The 14,550-nt window shown below is 42.7% G+C and overlaps 2 protein-coding genes across 3 annotated transcripts in view; one reads left to right on the forward strand and one right to left on the reverse strand.

Annotated features, from left to right (window-relative positions):
- The window catches only part of ZNF654 (zinc finger protein 654), a 56,703-nt gene extending 45,906 nt beyond the window's left edge, over positions 1–10,797 (reverse strand). The window contains exon 1 of one of the 2 annotated variants that reach the window (XM_039523956.1): positions 10,784–10,797. Coding sequence is in view for 1 of the 2 variants with exons in the window: in XM_039523947.1 (XP_039379881.1) it covers positions 10,484–10,615 (132 nt within the window). In the remaining variant the exon portion in view is untranslated. The other variant, XM_039523947.1, reaches the window with a different exon arrangement.
- On the forward strand, positions 10,794–13,189 carry CGGBP1 (CGG triplet repeat binding protein 1). The gene is made up of 2 exons (XM_039524021.1): positions 10,794–10,872; positions 12,626–13,189. The coding sequence occupies exons 1-2, from the start codon at positions 10,832–10,834 to the stop codon at positions 13,143–13,145; spliced, it is 561 nt and encodes a 186-aa protein (XP_039379955.1). The 5' UTR covers positions 10,794–10,831; the 3' UTR covers positions 13,146–13,189.
- The last annotated feature ends 1,361 nt before the right edge of the window (positions 13,190–14,550 follow it).

Consider the following 14,550-nt stretch of genomic DNA (forward strand, 5'->3'; position numbering starts at 1 on the left):
ATTACTTTACTACAAATAACTGACTGCAGGGCTAGGTAGGGGGAGGAATGGAGTCTCATGGGGGGGGGGAGGGGGCGGGGAGGGGAAGAGCAAGAAGGGGAAGAGACTGACAGGCCAAGTCCCTCACAATGGCGGGCGGGTGCGAACAGCCCCGACTCCAGTGACCGCAGTGAGGGGCACAGCCACGGGGGGCACACAGCCCCTGCTCCAGAGCTGGTCCAGCTGCGGGACAGGGGTGCACGGTCCCCACTTCAGCCCCTGCCAAGCCCCAGATGCAGTGGGGGGGAGTGGGGGAGCCACACGGCTCTGGGAAGTCACAAAGAGGGGCTTGCGGCCCCAGCTGCCAGCCCCAGAGAAACCAGCTGGGCTAGGGCACATGGCCCCCACCAAGCCTGGAATGCGGTGGGTCGGGGGCTCATGGCCGTCGCCAAGCCTGGCACATGATGAGTCCCGGCCCCGGCTGCAGCCCCCCGGATGAAACAGTGGGGCTGGGGCTGCGGGGTCCTGGTTCCAGCCAGCCCATTGCTGGGCAGGGGCACAGTCCGCCTCCTCCTCCTGAAGCCCTAGAAGTCAGGGAAGTCTGGTAAAGTCCCGGAATCCATGACTGCCATGACCTCCGTGACTAAATCGTAGCCTTAAACATAAGTGACAGTTATGTAGAAACATTTGCTTCTGACAAAATATATTAATGCACTATTCAAGTTATCTAAAAGAAAATGATTTTTTTCCCTAACTTTAGTAAAGGCTGAATTCACAACCTTACCTCTGTACTACTCATATATATGCATAAGGTAGTTTTTTATTAAATGATCACATGGTATTTCTGTATAACTTCCATAATTTTCCACAATTTTGCATATCTGGTATTTTGTTGCATAATGGCCCAATAAAATTTCTTTCAGACTTTTATGCTAGTTCTCTTCTGGTTAAATCATGTTGCAATTGCCACCATCAATATATTATGTTTAACAGGATATTTTTCATTCTTTTGAGAACAAATCCTGTTATAGCAGAGATATATTTTGCAAAAACTGTTTTTCGAAAAAGCAATTAAAAAAATACAATGAGAGCAGTCAGAGCATCTAGTTTTAACATAACCTAGCTTCAAATTGTCTGAAAGCCAACTGATACTTCCTTTGCATATAGGATATACTTTTGTAAAAGACTGGGTAATCCTTCTTTAATGAATATTTACATACAGAATACATAATTGTACTTTAACTGGAAAGTTATCAATATCTGACTTAAAAATAAATAAAACAAAAATAGATTTCCCCCCATAAGGTGAGAATAATTTGTTTTCACATGCTAGCATTAAATATCAGCTGTTTTAGCAGCACCAAAAATCATGTACTTGTTGAGAGTTTATGTAATTTAATTTAAAACCCATCATTTGTCAGCACCTCTATCAAAAAGCTAAATCCTAGAATTTTACACTCATAACATCTGGTTAATCAATATTAAAATATTTTACACTAATAACTTATGTTAATGTCCTAATGAATCGTCATTACCACAGCTCCCGCTAAACTGTGCAAGCATGTACTTATGCACCTTGCTGGAATGTACTACACACTGAATAGTGAAGGTTACCCCACAAACTCTTTCAGCAGGAGATATCTACTTTGTAGCTGGGGAGGAGTTGGCTTTGGGGATCATTTTCCTCCCATGCCAGCAGCCACTGCTGTACCTGGCCAGGGAGAGGATGCTGGTTCTCCCACTCAAAGAGATGCAGCTCCCTTCCTCCAGCACCCACTGCTACACTTCCTGGCTGAGGGGAAAAGGGGTGAGTTGTAGACACAAGAGTGATTATCAAAGGCTTGATTAGCCCCTTCCTACCAGACCTTGTGGGAAAAGGAGAAAAGAGTCAAGCTTCACCTGTTCCCTAAGCTTGTGGGATAGTAAACAAAGAGTGAAGATCCCAGTGCCACCACTGTAGAACAGAAGAGGAAAGAGAAAATCCTAGCACATGGAAACAGACTATCAGGGTTGGAAGGGACCAAGCCCCAGACAGATTTTTGACCCAGATCCCTAAAAGGACTCCTTGAGGACTGAATTCACAACACTGGGTTTAGTAGGCCAATGCTCAAACCACTGTAGTGTATTTTTTTAATCAAATTCCCCCCCCTCCCCCAACTGCCCACCAGCCCCCCACCTGGAAAGTAAGGTGACCTTATTTCCCTAAACTGAAAAGGGGACACATGGGGCTGGCGCAAGCTGCCTGGTGTTGCAACTCCCCCTCTCCAGCCTACGTTCCTCTGTGCCCCAACTGAGCCAAGCAGCAGAAATGGGGGCAGTGGGGAAGAGGAATGGCTATGGGCTGGGATCTGGCAGCAAAGCAGGGTGAGAGTACTTTTGAGTCAGAGCCAAGAAGTGAAGATATTGGACTATGATCCAGCTAGCGGTGCGATGCCTCTTTGGGAGCTGGGATAACAAAGGGGCAGGAAGGAATCTCCAGGCAGCAGGGGGGGACCAAGGAGACCTCAGATATCAGCCCTAGGCAGATGGGGTAACTGAAGGGGAAAATACTAAACAAGGAAAAGATGAGTGGGCATGAACGTGGGAGAATATAAACAAGGATAGAAGAATTAAATTCAGGGGAGGGTAAATAAGAACAAGTGAAACGAGTGAATAATTTGGTAATATAAATGGGAAGAATTAAGGGATTATGCCCACAAGTATTAAACATCTCCTGTATAATGTTTAGAAATCAGTAGTGATTACAATTAGGCTGGTTTTCTGGGAGAAGTCCCAATAAAACAGCAAACCAAACAAACTGTGCACCAATGTGTCAAGTATCAGAGGGGTAGCTGGGTTAGTCTGGATCTGTAAAAAGCAACAAGAGAGTCCTATGGCACCTTATAGACTAACAGATGTATTGGAGCATGAGCTTTCATGGGCGAATACCCACTTTGTCAAACGCATGCTACAATACGTCTGTTAGTTTATAAGGTGCCACAGGACTCTCTTGTCGCTTTGTGCACCAATGTGGTTCACAGTAATTTTATTATTTAATATTAACAGTGATTTGCACAAGATTTGCAAGTATCTGAGCAAGGAGCTCGGAGTTCTACTACAAGTTTCCATTTGTAAAAGGCTTGTTTTTCCATTTGTAAAATGGGGCTGCTAATTTACACCCAAATAGTCATTGTTACAGAAAGTGCTTATATGAAAAAAGGTTTGTAATGGACATTTTCATACAATCTTTAAAAGTGGTGACAAATCTAAGTTTAGAAGACTAAGGTTTTCTAAAATTTAAGACCCAAAGAAACAATTTAAACAAAAAAACTCCCATGACAATTGTAAGTACATCCTGGTAATGCCTGACACTCATGCAGCACTAAAAAAATGGAATGTTTATTCTAAGTGAAATGAACTTCATTCCTTTTTACTGACCAACCTGAGAAAAATGCAGTAAGTATGTAAAGTGCAGAGACAGGTTAAATGAATTTTTAAATTCCATTAGCTTCCAATAATCCAAGATGTTACACAAGTTTATTTACAACATATGATCTGTCCTTAATAGATTTGAAACAACTGTATTAGATCAATTCAAAAATAAAATTCAATAATACTTATTCTGAAATTTGCAAAATTAGCTTCTATTGGACTTCTGCATATGAAACAGCCCGAGAATCAGGCCCTACACAAAAAGAAAAGCATGTTAACAGTGGCTATAAGAGCTTGGATAGATTTTGTATCATCAGATATTGATACATAATTGATACAAGGGCTGTAACATACCTTCTGAGGCCTTACGAACTACCTTTTTACTATGTGAGAGGGTTAAGATGCAGAGTAATGCATAGGAATTGAGCTCTGCAACTCCCTATAACATCAGTGAGATTTCAGTGGTTAAATTCCTATGCACAACTTTGAAAACAATATATTAGGTATGAGACTCACGAGGGCCCCAAAACACATGAAGGTAACTAGGGGTTGACATAACCCATTACACTAAGTATCAGGAGGTAGCCGTGTTAGTCTGTATCCACAAAAACAACAAGGAGTCCGGTGGCACCTTTCGTGGGTAAGGTGCCATCGGACTCCTTGTTGCCATTACACTATGTTTTTGGAGGGTTTTTTTGCATGTTTAGAAAGTGAATACACTGTTAAGTCTTACTCTCTAGTTTAAACTGAACACTTTTTTTTAAAAGTTGTATTAATAGAATGGTAATAAATGGATTTACCCAAGACAAAAACAACTCAAACATTCACATTTTTCCTACCTTAAGGACATATCCAATGTCTTTGTATCCAAATTCCATATGAAAATCAGGCGTACGCACTCAAAACAGATATAGATAAAAACTATATTTAAGACACTACCTTAGCCATTTTTTTCCTGTGAAAAATGCAACGTTACACAATTTTGACCTAAATGCTTACCAAATTATCTTTTTAATTCCTAGCCTTTTATTTTTAAATTAGAAGCACTGACCAAGTTTTTCCAGTATTGTCTTAAAAGGTTTTATAAACAGTATTTTAAAAATTGCTCCCTGGCTAAAACATGTATTAAACCATTTCAGCAAGTAAGTTTTCAGTACTAAATTATTATCTGAGAACAGAAAACCATCATAGACGAGCTGGCATCTGCAAAAACAAAACAGAACCAAACTGTGGTGCAAATGGTGCCACCTCACTCTATGCAGGGCTGTAAATTGACGCCACAGTAGAGGACAGCAGGTAATGTTCAGTCCTTACACTCCTTTGCTATTTAAGACCAGTATCATTTAGTAATTATTTTAATGAGTTTTGAGCAACATTTAAAATAAAATTTAGTATCTTTACACAACCATATAGACAACTATATAAACCCAATCACAAAATATTCGCTATGGTGAACATATATGTTAATAACTTAAATTCATGCTGTAAACTGATCTACAGAGCTCCCTTTAACCAAGTCATTAAATAATAAAGGAGATTTCCACAAGTATTTCTTAGGAAGATAGAAAGTACTCTTCTCAAATTTATGCACATTAAGTGACCTAAAAAAAGAAAAAAAAATCAAGTCACAGCAGTGTTGAGTAACATAAAAACGTTAGGTTTCAGTAGCAGCAAGTAGTCTGTATGTAAAAAAAAAAAAAGTACTTGTGGCACCTAAGAGAAAGACATTTAATTTATTGTTAGCATTTCGTGAGCTAAAGCTCACTTATGCATTCAGAGGGACTTAACTCACTACACTGATAATGCATGTTGTGATACTGTTTTCACCAGAATTGCAGTGAGCTGTCAAGATATTTTTATTTTCTATGTGCTTCCACAGTTTACCATTAAGATTTGTTTTCAAAGCAGCTAACATTGGAAATACTTTGACAGTACAACATCCATAAACACACTTATAACCTTCTAGAGAGTTGCCTTAACCTTCTACTTTAGCCTATAATTTGTCTGGAGCCACCATCCACTGCTTTGCACCTAGAGGTAACAACTTCCAAATGAAAAGAATAAAAACCGAAGTCCTTGAAAACAAACCACATGTTAATGAATTCAAATTTTGCATGCATTATTACTAGTGTTTTGTCAAGCTCTTTCAGATACTCAGTTAAAAAGATGCTATTGAAGGGCCATGTATAAAATATCAAGAAGACTATTTCACAGAAGTGGTCACTTGCAGCCAGTACTGGTATGCAGAAGTTTTTAGTTAAAGATTTTTAATTTTACACAGCAAGAAAGTTTGAATTAGCTCTTCTATATGAAGAAAGCATACTGTATTGACATCAAGAACAAAAACAGCAATCTAGGACACAAAAGTAGTCTCGAAGCTATCGCAATGGATTACTTGCAGGGGATTAAGGAGTGGTCCTAAATGAACAGTGAAATTAACAAGAGTGTTTAGGTCCTTGTATATATGTTTATTGTTTTACATTACTTAAATACATTCTACAGAGCTTGAAGAGTTAGTTGTACACTCCCTTGTTTTCTACCAATTTGGTAAATAAGCACAAACATGTACAAAGAGATATACCTCCACCTCGATATAACGCTGTCCTCGGCAGCCAAAAAATCTCACCGCATTATATCGAACTTGCTTTGATCCACCGGAGTGCTGCTTTACCGTGTTATATCTGAATTTGTGTTATATCGGGTCACGTTATATTGGGGTAGAGGTGTATAGGGTATAGATCGATGTATTTTAATACCGATTTAATGGATGTGGGTTAGCATTGCAATAAGTCACACCAGAGTATGACATAAAATAGGGTACTAGTGCAGGCTACCTAATAGGCTGTCTTGGGTACACAGTGAGGCACAAGACTGAATGCCTTCAGCCACTCAAGAAATGCAGCAATTGCCTACTAATACACAATCTGGATGGCTGACTGCTACTGAAATATGTATGGCTCATTCACTTCACATTTAAAAAGCTTTTGAAAAAATAATTAAACATTTGTGTGTAGGTTTAAACAACACATCGCCACCCTATAAAAAGTACTTCAGAGTGAAAGAAAAAGAAGAATTAGCAGGGAAATTATATATACTGTCTCTCTACTATTCTATTATTTTCCTAGGACTTTTTTTTTTTTAAATACCTATTCACTACCACTAGAAGCCCATTTACCCTTTCAGTAGCAAGTGTTAACTTGCTTTCTTTTATAAATTTAAGTCCCCAGGTCTGCAGCCATCTCCACCAACCCAGAGTCTTTGCACCCTGAAGAGCCCCTTGCAGAATCATAACCTACATGTGAAATATTAAGCATCTATACTTTACCTTTCACCCTAGAAAGTCTGGCACAAGTGGCTGAAATAGCTACATACTGCTTCAGAAAAAACATTGTCAGAGAATGAGATAGTATAAAACTGTCACTTACTACCTCAGCCTTCTATTGCCTCCCACTCTCACAAACTGCTGGTTTTGTCTTTCCCCAACATTCCCCACCTCCATTCTACATTATGGGATCAGATATTTTGTGAGGCATATTTTTCTGATAAGATCCCAGCTGCAAACTATTGCATGCTGGTGCACATCTATGACATCATGAAAAAAATTAAACCAGTTGTCATTTTAGAGAATCCATGTACTACACCACCACATTAATCTGTTCTTACCCTATTAAAATGTAGGCACATCTATCTAGAAAAGCACTATTTGATATACAATATACAACAGAGATATTGTCATAACTGCCTCTTCAGCCACTATCTTAAATTGAAATTCCAATACAATAAAGCACACTTCAACAGAGTAAGGGGTCCTTCTGTTCAAACACATGGTACCTCTTTATAACATATCCCAACCATAAAAATCATCTGTGTACACATTCCTCAGATTGTATAGTGGGATAATACCTGGATCAGCAATAATAAATCATTTGGTGATGGCGATTTATACCACTGTCCATATTAACTTACAACCTTATGATTTTAACAGTTTACTTGCTATTTTGGAAAGGAACAAATTGCTTCCTTTAGGCAGTTCAACCTCATAGCATCTTTTCTAAGTAATTACCCACATAGCTGCTTCTTCTCTTTGACCAAGGAACAGGAATATAGTGATGTCAATTAAATTCCACACTACTGAAGAACTTTAGAAAGGAGAAGTACAAGCTTTTTTTTTACTGGTACAAAAGGGAGGGAGGAGGGTAGGAGGTTGTGAAGTGGCCTGTCTCTTGGTCGAACTTAATCAGCACAAAGCTCAGATCAGGAGCCTAGAATGTTACGATGAGTTCTAAACTGAGTGAAGAGAAGATATTGTTTAGAGAAGGAAGAAAATACCTAAATGAGAAAAGGAATGCCAAAGTAAACAGCATTTAATAGCAAGATGGAATGTTTTTGACTTTGTCTCAATTTGTTGTCTCCTTTTAAAACTGACTATAAGTCATTGGGATCTAGAAAAGTAGTAACAGGAAAACAATACAACTATGCCATCATTCTATATTAGTGAGCAGTTCTGCTGCATGCAGACTGAGGTGGAGGGCTTTTTGCACTACTGCAAACCTCACTATAGATGTTCTACATTGATTTTATATAGGGCTTGTACCTATGTAACCTAATCTGTTTCCAAACCATGATAAATCATAGCTGCAAACCCTACTTTACACAGTGCAGCTCCTCTATTTTGGCAGTGTGGAGTAATGCAGCTACACTTGCATAGAAATCCCTTATGCCAGGGGTTTTCAAACTTCTTCGGCTGTGTAACCCTTTCCAAATAATGTAGTCCACCTTGTACCCCCATGTGAGATATGTAATGACCCTAACCATGAGTGGATTGCCAAGCCTTATTAAATAAAATGTGCTGTCCACCAGTATAGGATTTTTTTCACGTATTTCTTGACAAGAGCTCACATATCCCACTGTGAAAACCACTGCCTTATGCTGGCAAGCCTTGAGACTCAAGGATACTTTCACAAGACTCCAAGGATTATGCCTCGAATAAGCACACAAATGTGCATCTACTGTTCATCTGGCCAATATTAAAAATCCGATAGAATGAAAACAAATTCTACTGACACTCACTTATTTGGATTATTGAAAATGTGTATACTGCCTGAAGAAAACTGAATCCTTCACACACTCAAAATTAGCACCCACCTCCATTCTTCAAACAGAAGAGTAAGAGGGTAGAAAAGTTTTGGAAAATCTCTAGCCAACAAAACTGCAGTAAAACCCAACTGTTTGGTGATTTAAAACACTGTATTGCTAATAGAATGGATTATACATTTTTGTATCCAAGTTCCCTCTCTGGTCTTGGCTTCTTCCTGTTGCCTATTAATTCATCTCCCTGTGTGGGTGGTGGTGGGATTAGCATATACAACTATCACCTCACCAGCACCTCTTCCTGAGGCAATAGGGTGCATTACAAAACAAGTTTCACTGGAAAGATTTAAAGCAAAACCCCTATCCTTGGATAAAGAAGTATCCAATGGGGGGAGAAGGAATAGCTCAGTGGTTTGAGCACTGGCCTGCTAAACCCAGGCTTGTGAGTTCAATCCTTGATGGGGCCACTTAGGGATCTGGGGCAAAAATTGGTCCTGCTAGTGAAGGCAGGGGGCTGGACTTGATGACCTTTCAAGGTCCCTTCCAGTTCTAGGAGATTGGTATACCATTCCCTGTCAAAATTAACAAAACCCATCAATTTCAAAGTCACAACTTGTGTTTGAATATTTTTGCCTACTATTGTCACAATCAACAATTAAATTATTATAACTGAAATATGACAGTTTTCAGTTTGTACTTTTGACATTGTGTACTGGCAGTTTATGTTTATATGAGTGTCTCACAACAAAGGGAAAAAGGACTGTTTGAACAACAGAAATATAGCTGTAAAACCACTACCAAACTATTTTCAACTCATTTGTTATTTTTTATTTATGCTACCATAGCGCACAGCACTCTCAGTCATAGACCAAGACCCTGCCGTGCTAGGCTCTGTTCAAACACAGAATAGACAGTCCCTGAACCAAAGAGCTTAGTCTAAATCTCAATACACTCAATGTCAAGATAGTGTCCCATTCAATGAAATAACAGGAAAGCAAATTACTGAAAACACAAAATATCTGGCATTCTGGCACTATCTGCTGAGAAAATATGGAACTTTGGTAAACGACCTCCCATGCCCCCCAAAAATCTCCTGGAGCTGTATGTCAGAAGTTTAGAAATTAAATAAATTCACAGAATTTTCTAGGCCAGATACTAGACAGCTGGGTAGCACTTAAATGGGACAATGCTTCCTCAAAATGTACTGCCTGGTGTCTCATTAAACCATACAGGAAAAATTACCTGCAGTTTTCTGGTTAGCTAGTCATGAACCTACTTCAAGATCAATGTCGGAGGCGATCCAACCATTATGAAAGGCGTTAAGAAGAGGGCCCTGGTAGTACGGGGGATAGACGCTACCATTTAGACGAGTGTTTCCTATTGACGGTCAGTATCAGAAATCTCCCCGCCGCCTCCAAACATCCCCAGTCACACAAAAGCCGCGCACCCTGTTTGGCCCCCATTGCAGGAGAAAACAACCACCCAGCACATGCTGCCATTTCTCGGGCTGGGGGGTGCCAACGCCCAACCTGAGGTGGCGGAACAGCCCCCACCCGCGCTAGGCCCGACCCATGACCCCCCAACCCCCCGCCTATCCCAGGACTCACTTCCCCAGCGCAGACACACCCGAGCCCCGGCCAGTCCTCGAGCGCCCAGCGCTCCCCTCCGACCCCACCCGTGATACCGGGGGAGGCCACGGGGGGGGGCCGCACACAGGGCGGGGAGAGGGGCCGCTCCCAGCCACCGCCGGACACCGCCAGGGCTCGGCCCCAAACGGGGCCCCGGTGACGGGGAGAGGCCCCCGACCGACCCCTCGGAGGGGGGAGGGCGAGACTGCGCGCCCCGCTCTGGGGACGGGGCGACACCCGCCGGACGGGCCCCCTCCCCGGCCCGAGGGAGCAACCGAACCGCCCCCCCCCCGTGGGAACGGAACAGGCCCCAAGAAACCAGACCCCCCCCCGCCGGGCTGGGGGCGGGGGCGGGGCCCGGGGGCGGGGCTCACCTGGCAGAAGCGGCGGCAGTAATACTGGCTACTGAGCGCGGGCGAGACCCCGGCGAGGATGCGCGGCCCCGCGATGGCCTCCAGCTCCTCACCGAGCCGCTCCGACTCTTGGTCGCTCTCGTCTTCCGCCATGCTGCTCCGGCCACCCTGCGCGTACCGAGCCCCCTCCCCCGCCCCGACACACCGGATGGCCCGCCTCCTCGCCAGCACCTCACATCCGGCACCTCCCACCGGCCGCGATCTCACGGGCTACTGAACGTGCCAATCATCTGCTAACGACAGAGTAGCCAACGATCTCACCCTTAACTCCTCCCTTCGCCCCGTCTCGGATCTTCTGCATTTGATTGGATGAAAACTATCTTCATTACTTCGGTTCTGCCTTGTGACTGGTAAGAAGTGATGTCAATCAATTTCAGTCCATTTTTTTCCTACATAGGATTGGGTTTTATATCCGTCCATCCTAGTGAGCCTTTCCCCACACCGCCTTCAGATTGGACGACAGAGCTCTCAACCAAAAGACTTTTCCCGCCCCAACTTTGTAATTGGACGGAAGCTTTGCTCATCTTTTTACAGTCGAGCAAGGCGACCAGTCCCGCACATCGTTCTTTAGGCTAACGGCTCACTGATTGGAGCAGACGTTGCTAGGTTGCCAAGTCCCGCCTACCGCGGCTGGTCGGGTGGGTAAATCGCAGTGGCCGCTGCTTGTGCCGGGCCCGCTCGCCAGGGGGCGGAGATCGGGGGCTGCCCGGCCGGGCCCCGTCTGCCCTGCGCGGGTAAGATGGGAGAGGGGAGCCGGGATCGGCGCCGGCGCCGCCGCCTCCGGCCCGGGTGGGGGAGCTCGCGGCTGGGGCGGGTGACGGGGCCGGGGGCGGGGGGAGGGGTTGCTGCCTTGGGGGGTGATAGTTCTGCTGCAGGAGCAGGACGGGCGGGTTACACCGGGGGTGTGTGGGCGGGGGGGGGGTTAGCGAGAACCAGGGATCATCCTTCCAGCCACCCCTGTTTCCGTTTCTCATCCCTCCCCCAACACCCGCCGCTTTTGTAACAGCAAACTCCTTATTTCGAAGGGTTTAGGCCGAACAGAGGTCACATCGGTGCATTCATCTCAGCGATGCATCGCCTCATACTTGAAAAACCCGGGCCCCACTTTTGCAATGAGATGGATGCCGGTTGTCTATTGATTTCAGTGCGGCCCTGGGAAAGCACAAGGCGTTGCCTGTTCCTTTCTAATGCTTTCCGTTGGTAATTGCTTAAAACTCAGCCCAGATTCTCCTTTAAATACATACATATTTGGGTTATGAACAGATAAGGGGTGGATATTCCCAAATCAGTTCTGACAAAGGGTCAAGTGTTTCCATTAGCAATATTCGGCAATGTCCTGTTAAGGCTACGTACTTTGAGAAGTGTGTATCTGCTGGGATAAATTGTATTGATTCGAAGGAGGTAAACAGAATGAAGCCATGTTTACTCTCAAAACAGCACTTATGCATCAAAATGCAGTGTTTGTCTAATAAAAGTAGTTGGGAAGAAGCTACATTTCTTGAACAGTAAAAATCTCTTCTTAAAGTACACATCTAATTTCCAGTCACGAGCAGTTTTAATTTATTTCAAACTGGGTCCTATCCGTTCTGCAGCTATAGAAACTTTTGAACATTTTCCCCTAATTCATGAGACATTTCTGCCTCAACAGAAACCTTTTCTCCATGACATGAGGCTACACATCCTTCCATTCATGTAATTTTGTCTCAGCTCCTGGAAATTTGTCTGTTGTTCAAGATAAATACCATGTCAGCCTGTTGGTGTAAACATTTTAAAATAGATAGCGGTAGGGCCTTGTGTCTCCCACAGGCTGTTCAAAGTGACTTATTAACCAAACAAATCTGAATCATAAGTAAAACTCTGGATTCCCCAGACTACTGTGGGATAGTTGAATGGGATATCTAAATTATCTTTAAGTTTTTATATGTAGTTTCTTAAGTATACTTCTCTCACATTGTTTTCCTGGTGGTCATATCTAGCATGTACAATATTTTGCACACAGTTATATCTAAAGTGAATAAAATACATCTAGATATATAAATGTGGAGCCTAGGACACTTGACTTACATGAATCTGATATGTGTCTCTCTTGTTTTTTAAAAGAAGCTTAGTGAAAACAACAATGGAGCGATTTGGAGTGAAAGCTACTCCTTCCCATAACCGTTCAAAGACAGCTTTGTATGTGACCCCTCAGGATCGTGTAACCGAGTTTGGGAGTGAACTGCATGAAGATGGAGGGAAATTGTTCTGTACTTCCTGCAATATGGTCCTGAATCACGTTCGCAAATCTGCAATCAATGACCATCTCAAGTCTAAAACTCATACAAAGCGGAAGGCAGAGTTTGAAGAGCAGAGTATCAGAAAGAAGCCGAGGACTCTGGCAGCTTCTCTCCAATGCAACAGTTCTGCTCAGACAGAGAAAATCAGTGTCATCCAGGACTTTGTGAAGATGTGCTTGGAAGCTAACATCCCACTTGAGAAAGCTGACCATCCATCGGTGCGAGCTTTCCTGTCTCGCCACGTGAAGAATGGTAGTTCCATTCCGCAGTCAGATCAGCTAAGGAAAACGTACCTGCCTGATGGATATGAGAATGAGAACCAGCTCCTCGGTACGGAAGGCTGTTGAGAAGATGACTATTTTGGGGATGGAGTATTAAAGTTACATATTGATGGTGTGGTTTATTTTTATATTCATGCATACACAGTGTTATATATTGGTTTTACAGTTTATTTTGTATTACTGTAGAAATGACAATCTATCACCAAAATTAATGATGGGCCACAGACTCTTGATAACCCTACTGTAGAGTTTATATCCACTGTGATTCAGAACTCATTTTCAAGATTGGGAACATCTATGTAAAGGCCAACCATAACTGTGACATTAACAAACACTCACCTGTGCATGGAGGACTTTCCATGCCAACTCAGTCACCAACATGACATTTTCATTACACAAGAAAGGACCAAACAGTAGGAATTACTTTACTACATCAGACCTACTGACCATCTTTGTTCAGTATTCTGCCTCTGTCAATGACCAGGAATAAGTCCTGTACTGTTAGCATGCAAAAAGTCGTATAATGGCCAATTACATAGTAACCTGCCCACAGAAGCAATTCTAACTGCTGGTAGAGGTTGACTTATGCCTTGCATCATGGGGACTTACATCCTTTTTAAAAACTCTTTTATCCTATCTAATGTAACTCTGGATGTTCTCGTCTACCTAATTTTGGCTTCACTTTTCTCTTAAAGCAAGGAGTTCAATAGGTTTGTTATGCATTGCATAAAAGAAAAAACAGTTTCCAATCTCAGTTTTAAATTTACTGTCTTGCAGTTTCAGTGTGTCTCCTTATAATAAGCTGACAGACTAGTGTCTTTGTGCAAGGTGCCTTGTGCAGCTCCTGGCCTATGAAACGCATGCCTGGTCACAGTCCCTAATAATATAGTTTGCTGTGTGTTTTCCTAGCATGACGGCAGAAGCAGAACATCATCTTTTCAATCCGTTAGCTATAAACGAGAACTCAGTTGGAACTGATCAGGACACGGGAGTAGCAGTTCAAAAGTCCTACTTGAGTATGGGGTCACTTAAGCTCTTGCACTCATATCCTTTTCCTGAGTCTTGTGCTTGTCACAGACTAAGAGACCTAACTGTGTTTTTAAAACAGTTCATGTTGATGCCAAATAGCTCATGTAGCTATGAGGTACCAAAAAGGATGCAACAGTAGAATAAGCGTTATCTGGGTTACAGTTCCTTTTCCAAGCCAGTGCCATATTCACTGGATCATTAAAAAAGTGACTTACTGTATGTCAGTAATGTGTGTCTCTTTCTCTAAATTGTGTAATTCTCAGCCCTTTTCACATCTTTTTTGGGGGGTTGAGTGTTATGCCTAAATTAAGTATAGTGGTAGCCCACTAAATTTTAGTGTCGAAGAAAACTCTTGGGTGAGGAGAGAGGATATTGTGCAGAGGCAAGTAACACAACTGCCTTTTCTGCCTGCCTCCTATGGGCTGTGATTCTGTGAGGTGCT

This window comes from Mauremys reevesii, linkage group 1, assembly GCF_016161935.1.
Source record: "Mauremys reevesii isolate NIE-2019 linkage group 1, ASM1616193v1, whole genome shotgun sequence".
In the NCBI taxonomy this organism is placed as follows: Eukaryota; Metazoa; Chordata; order Testudines; family Geoemydidae; genus Mauremys; species Mauremys reevesii.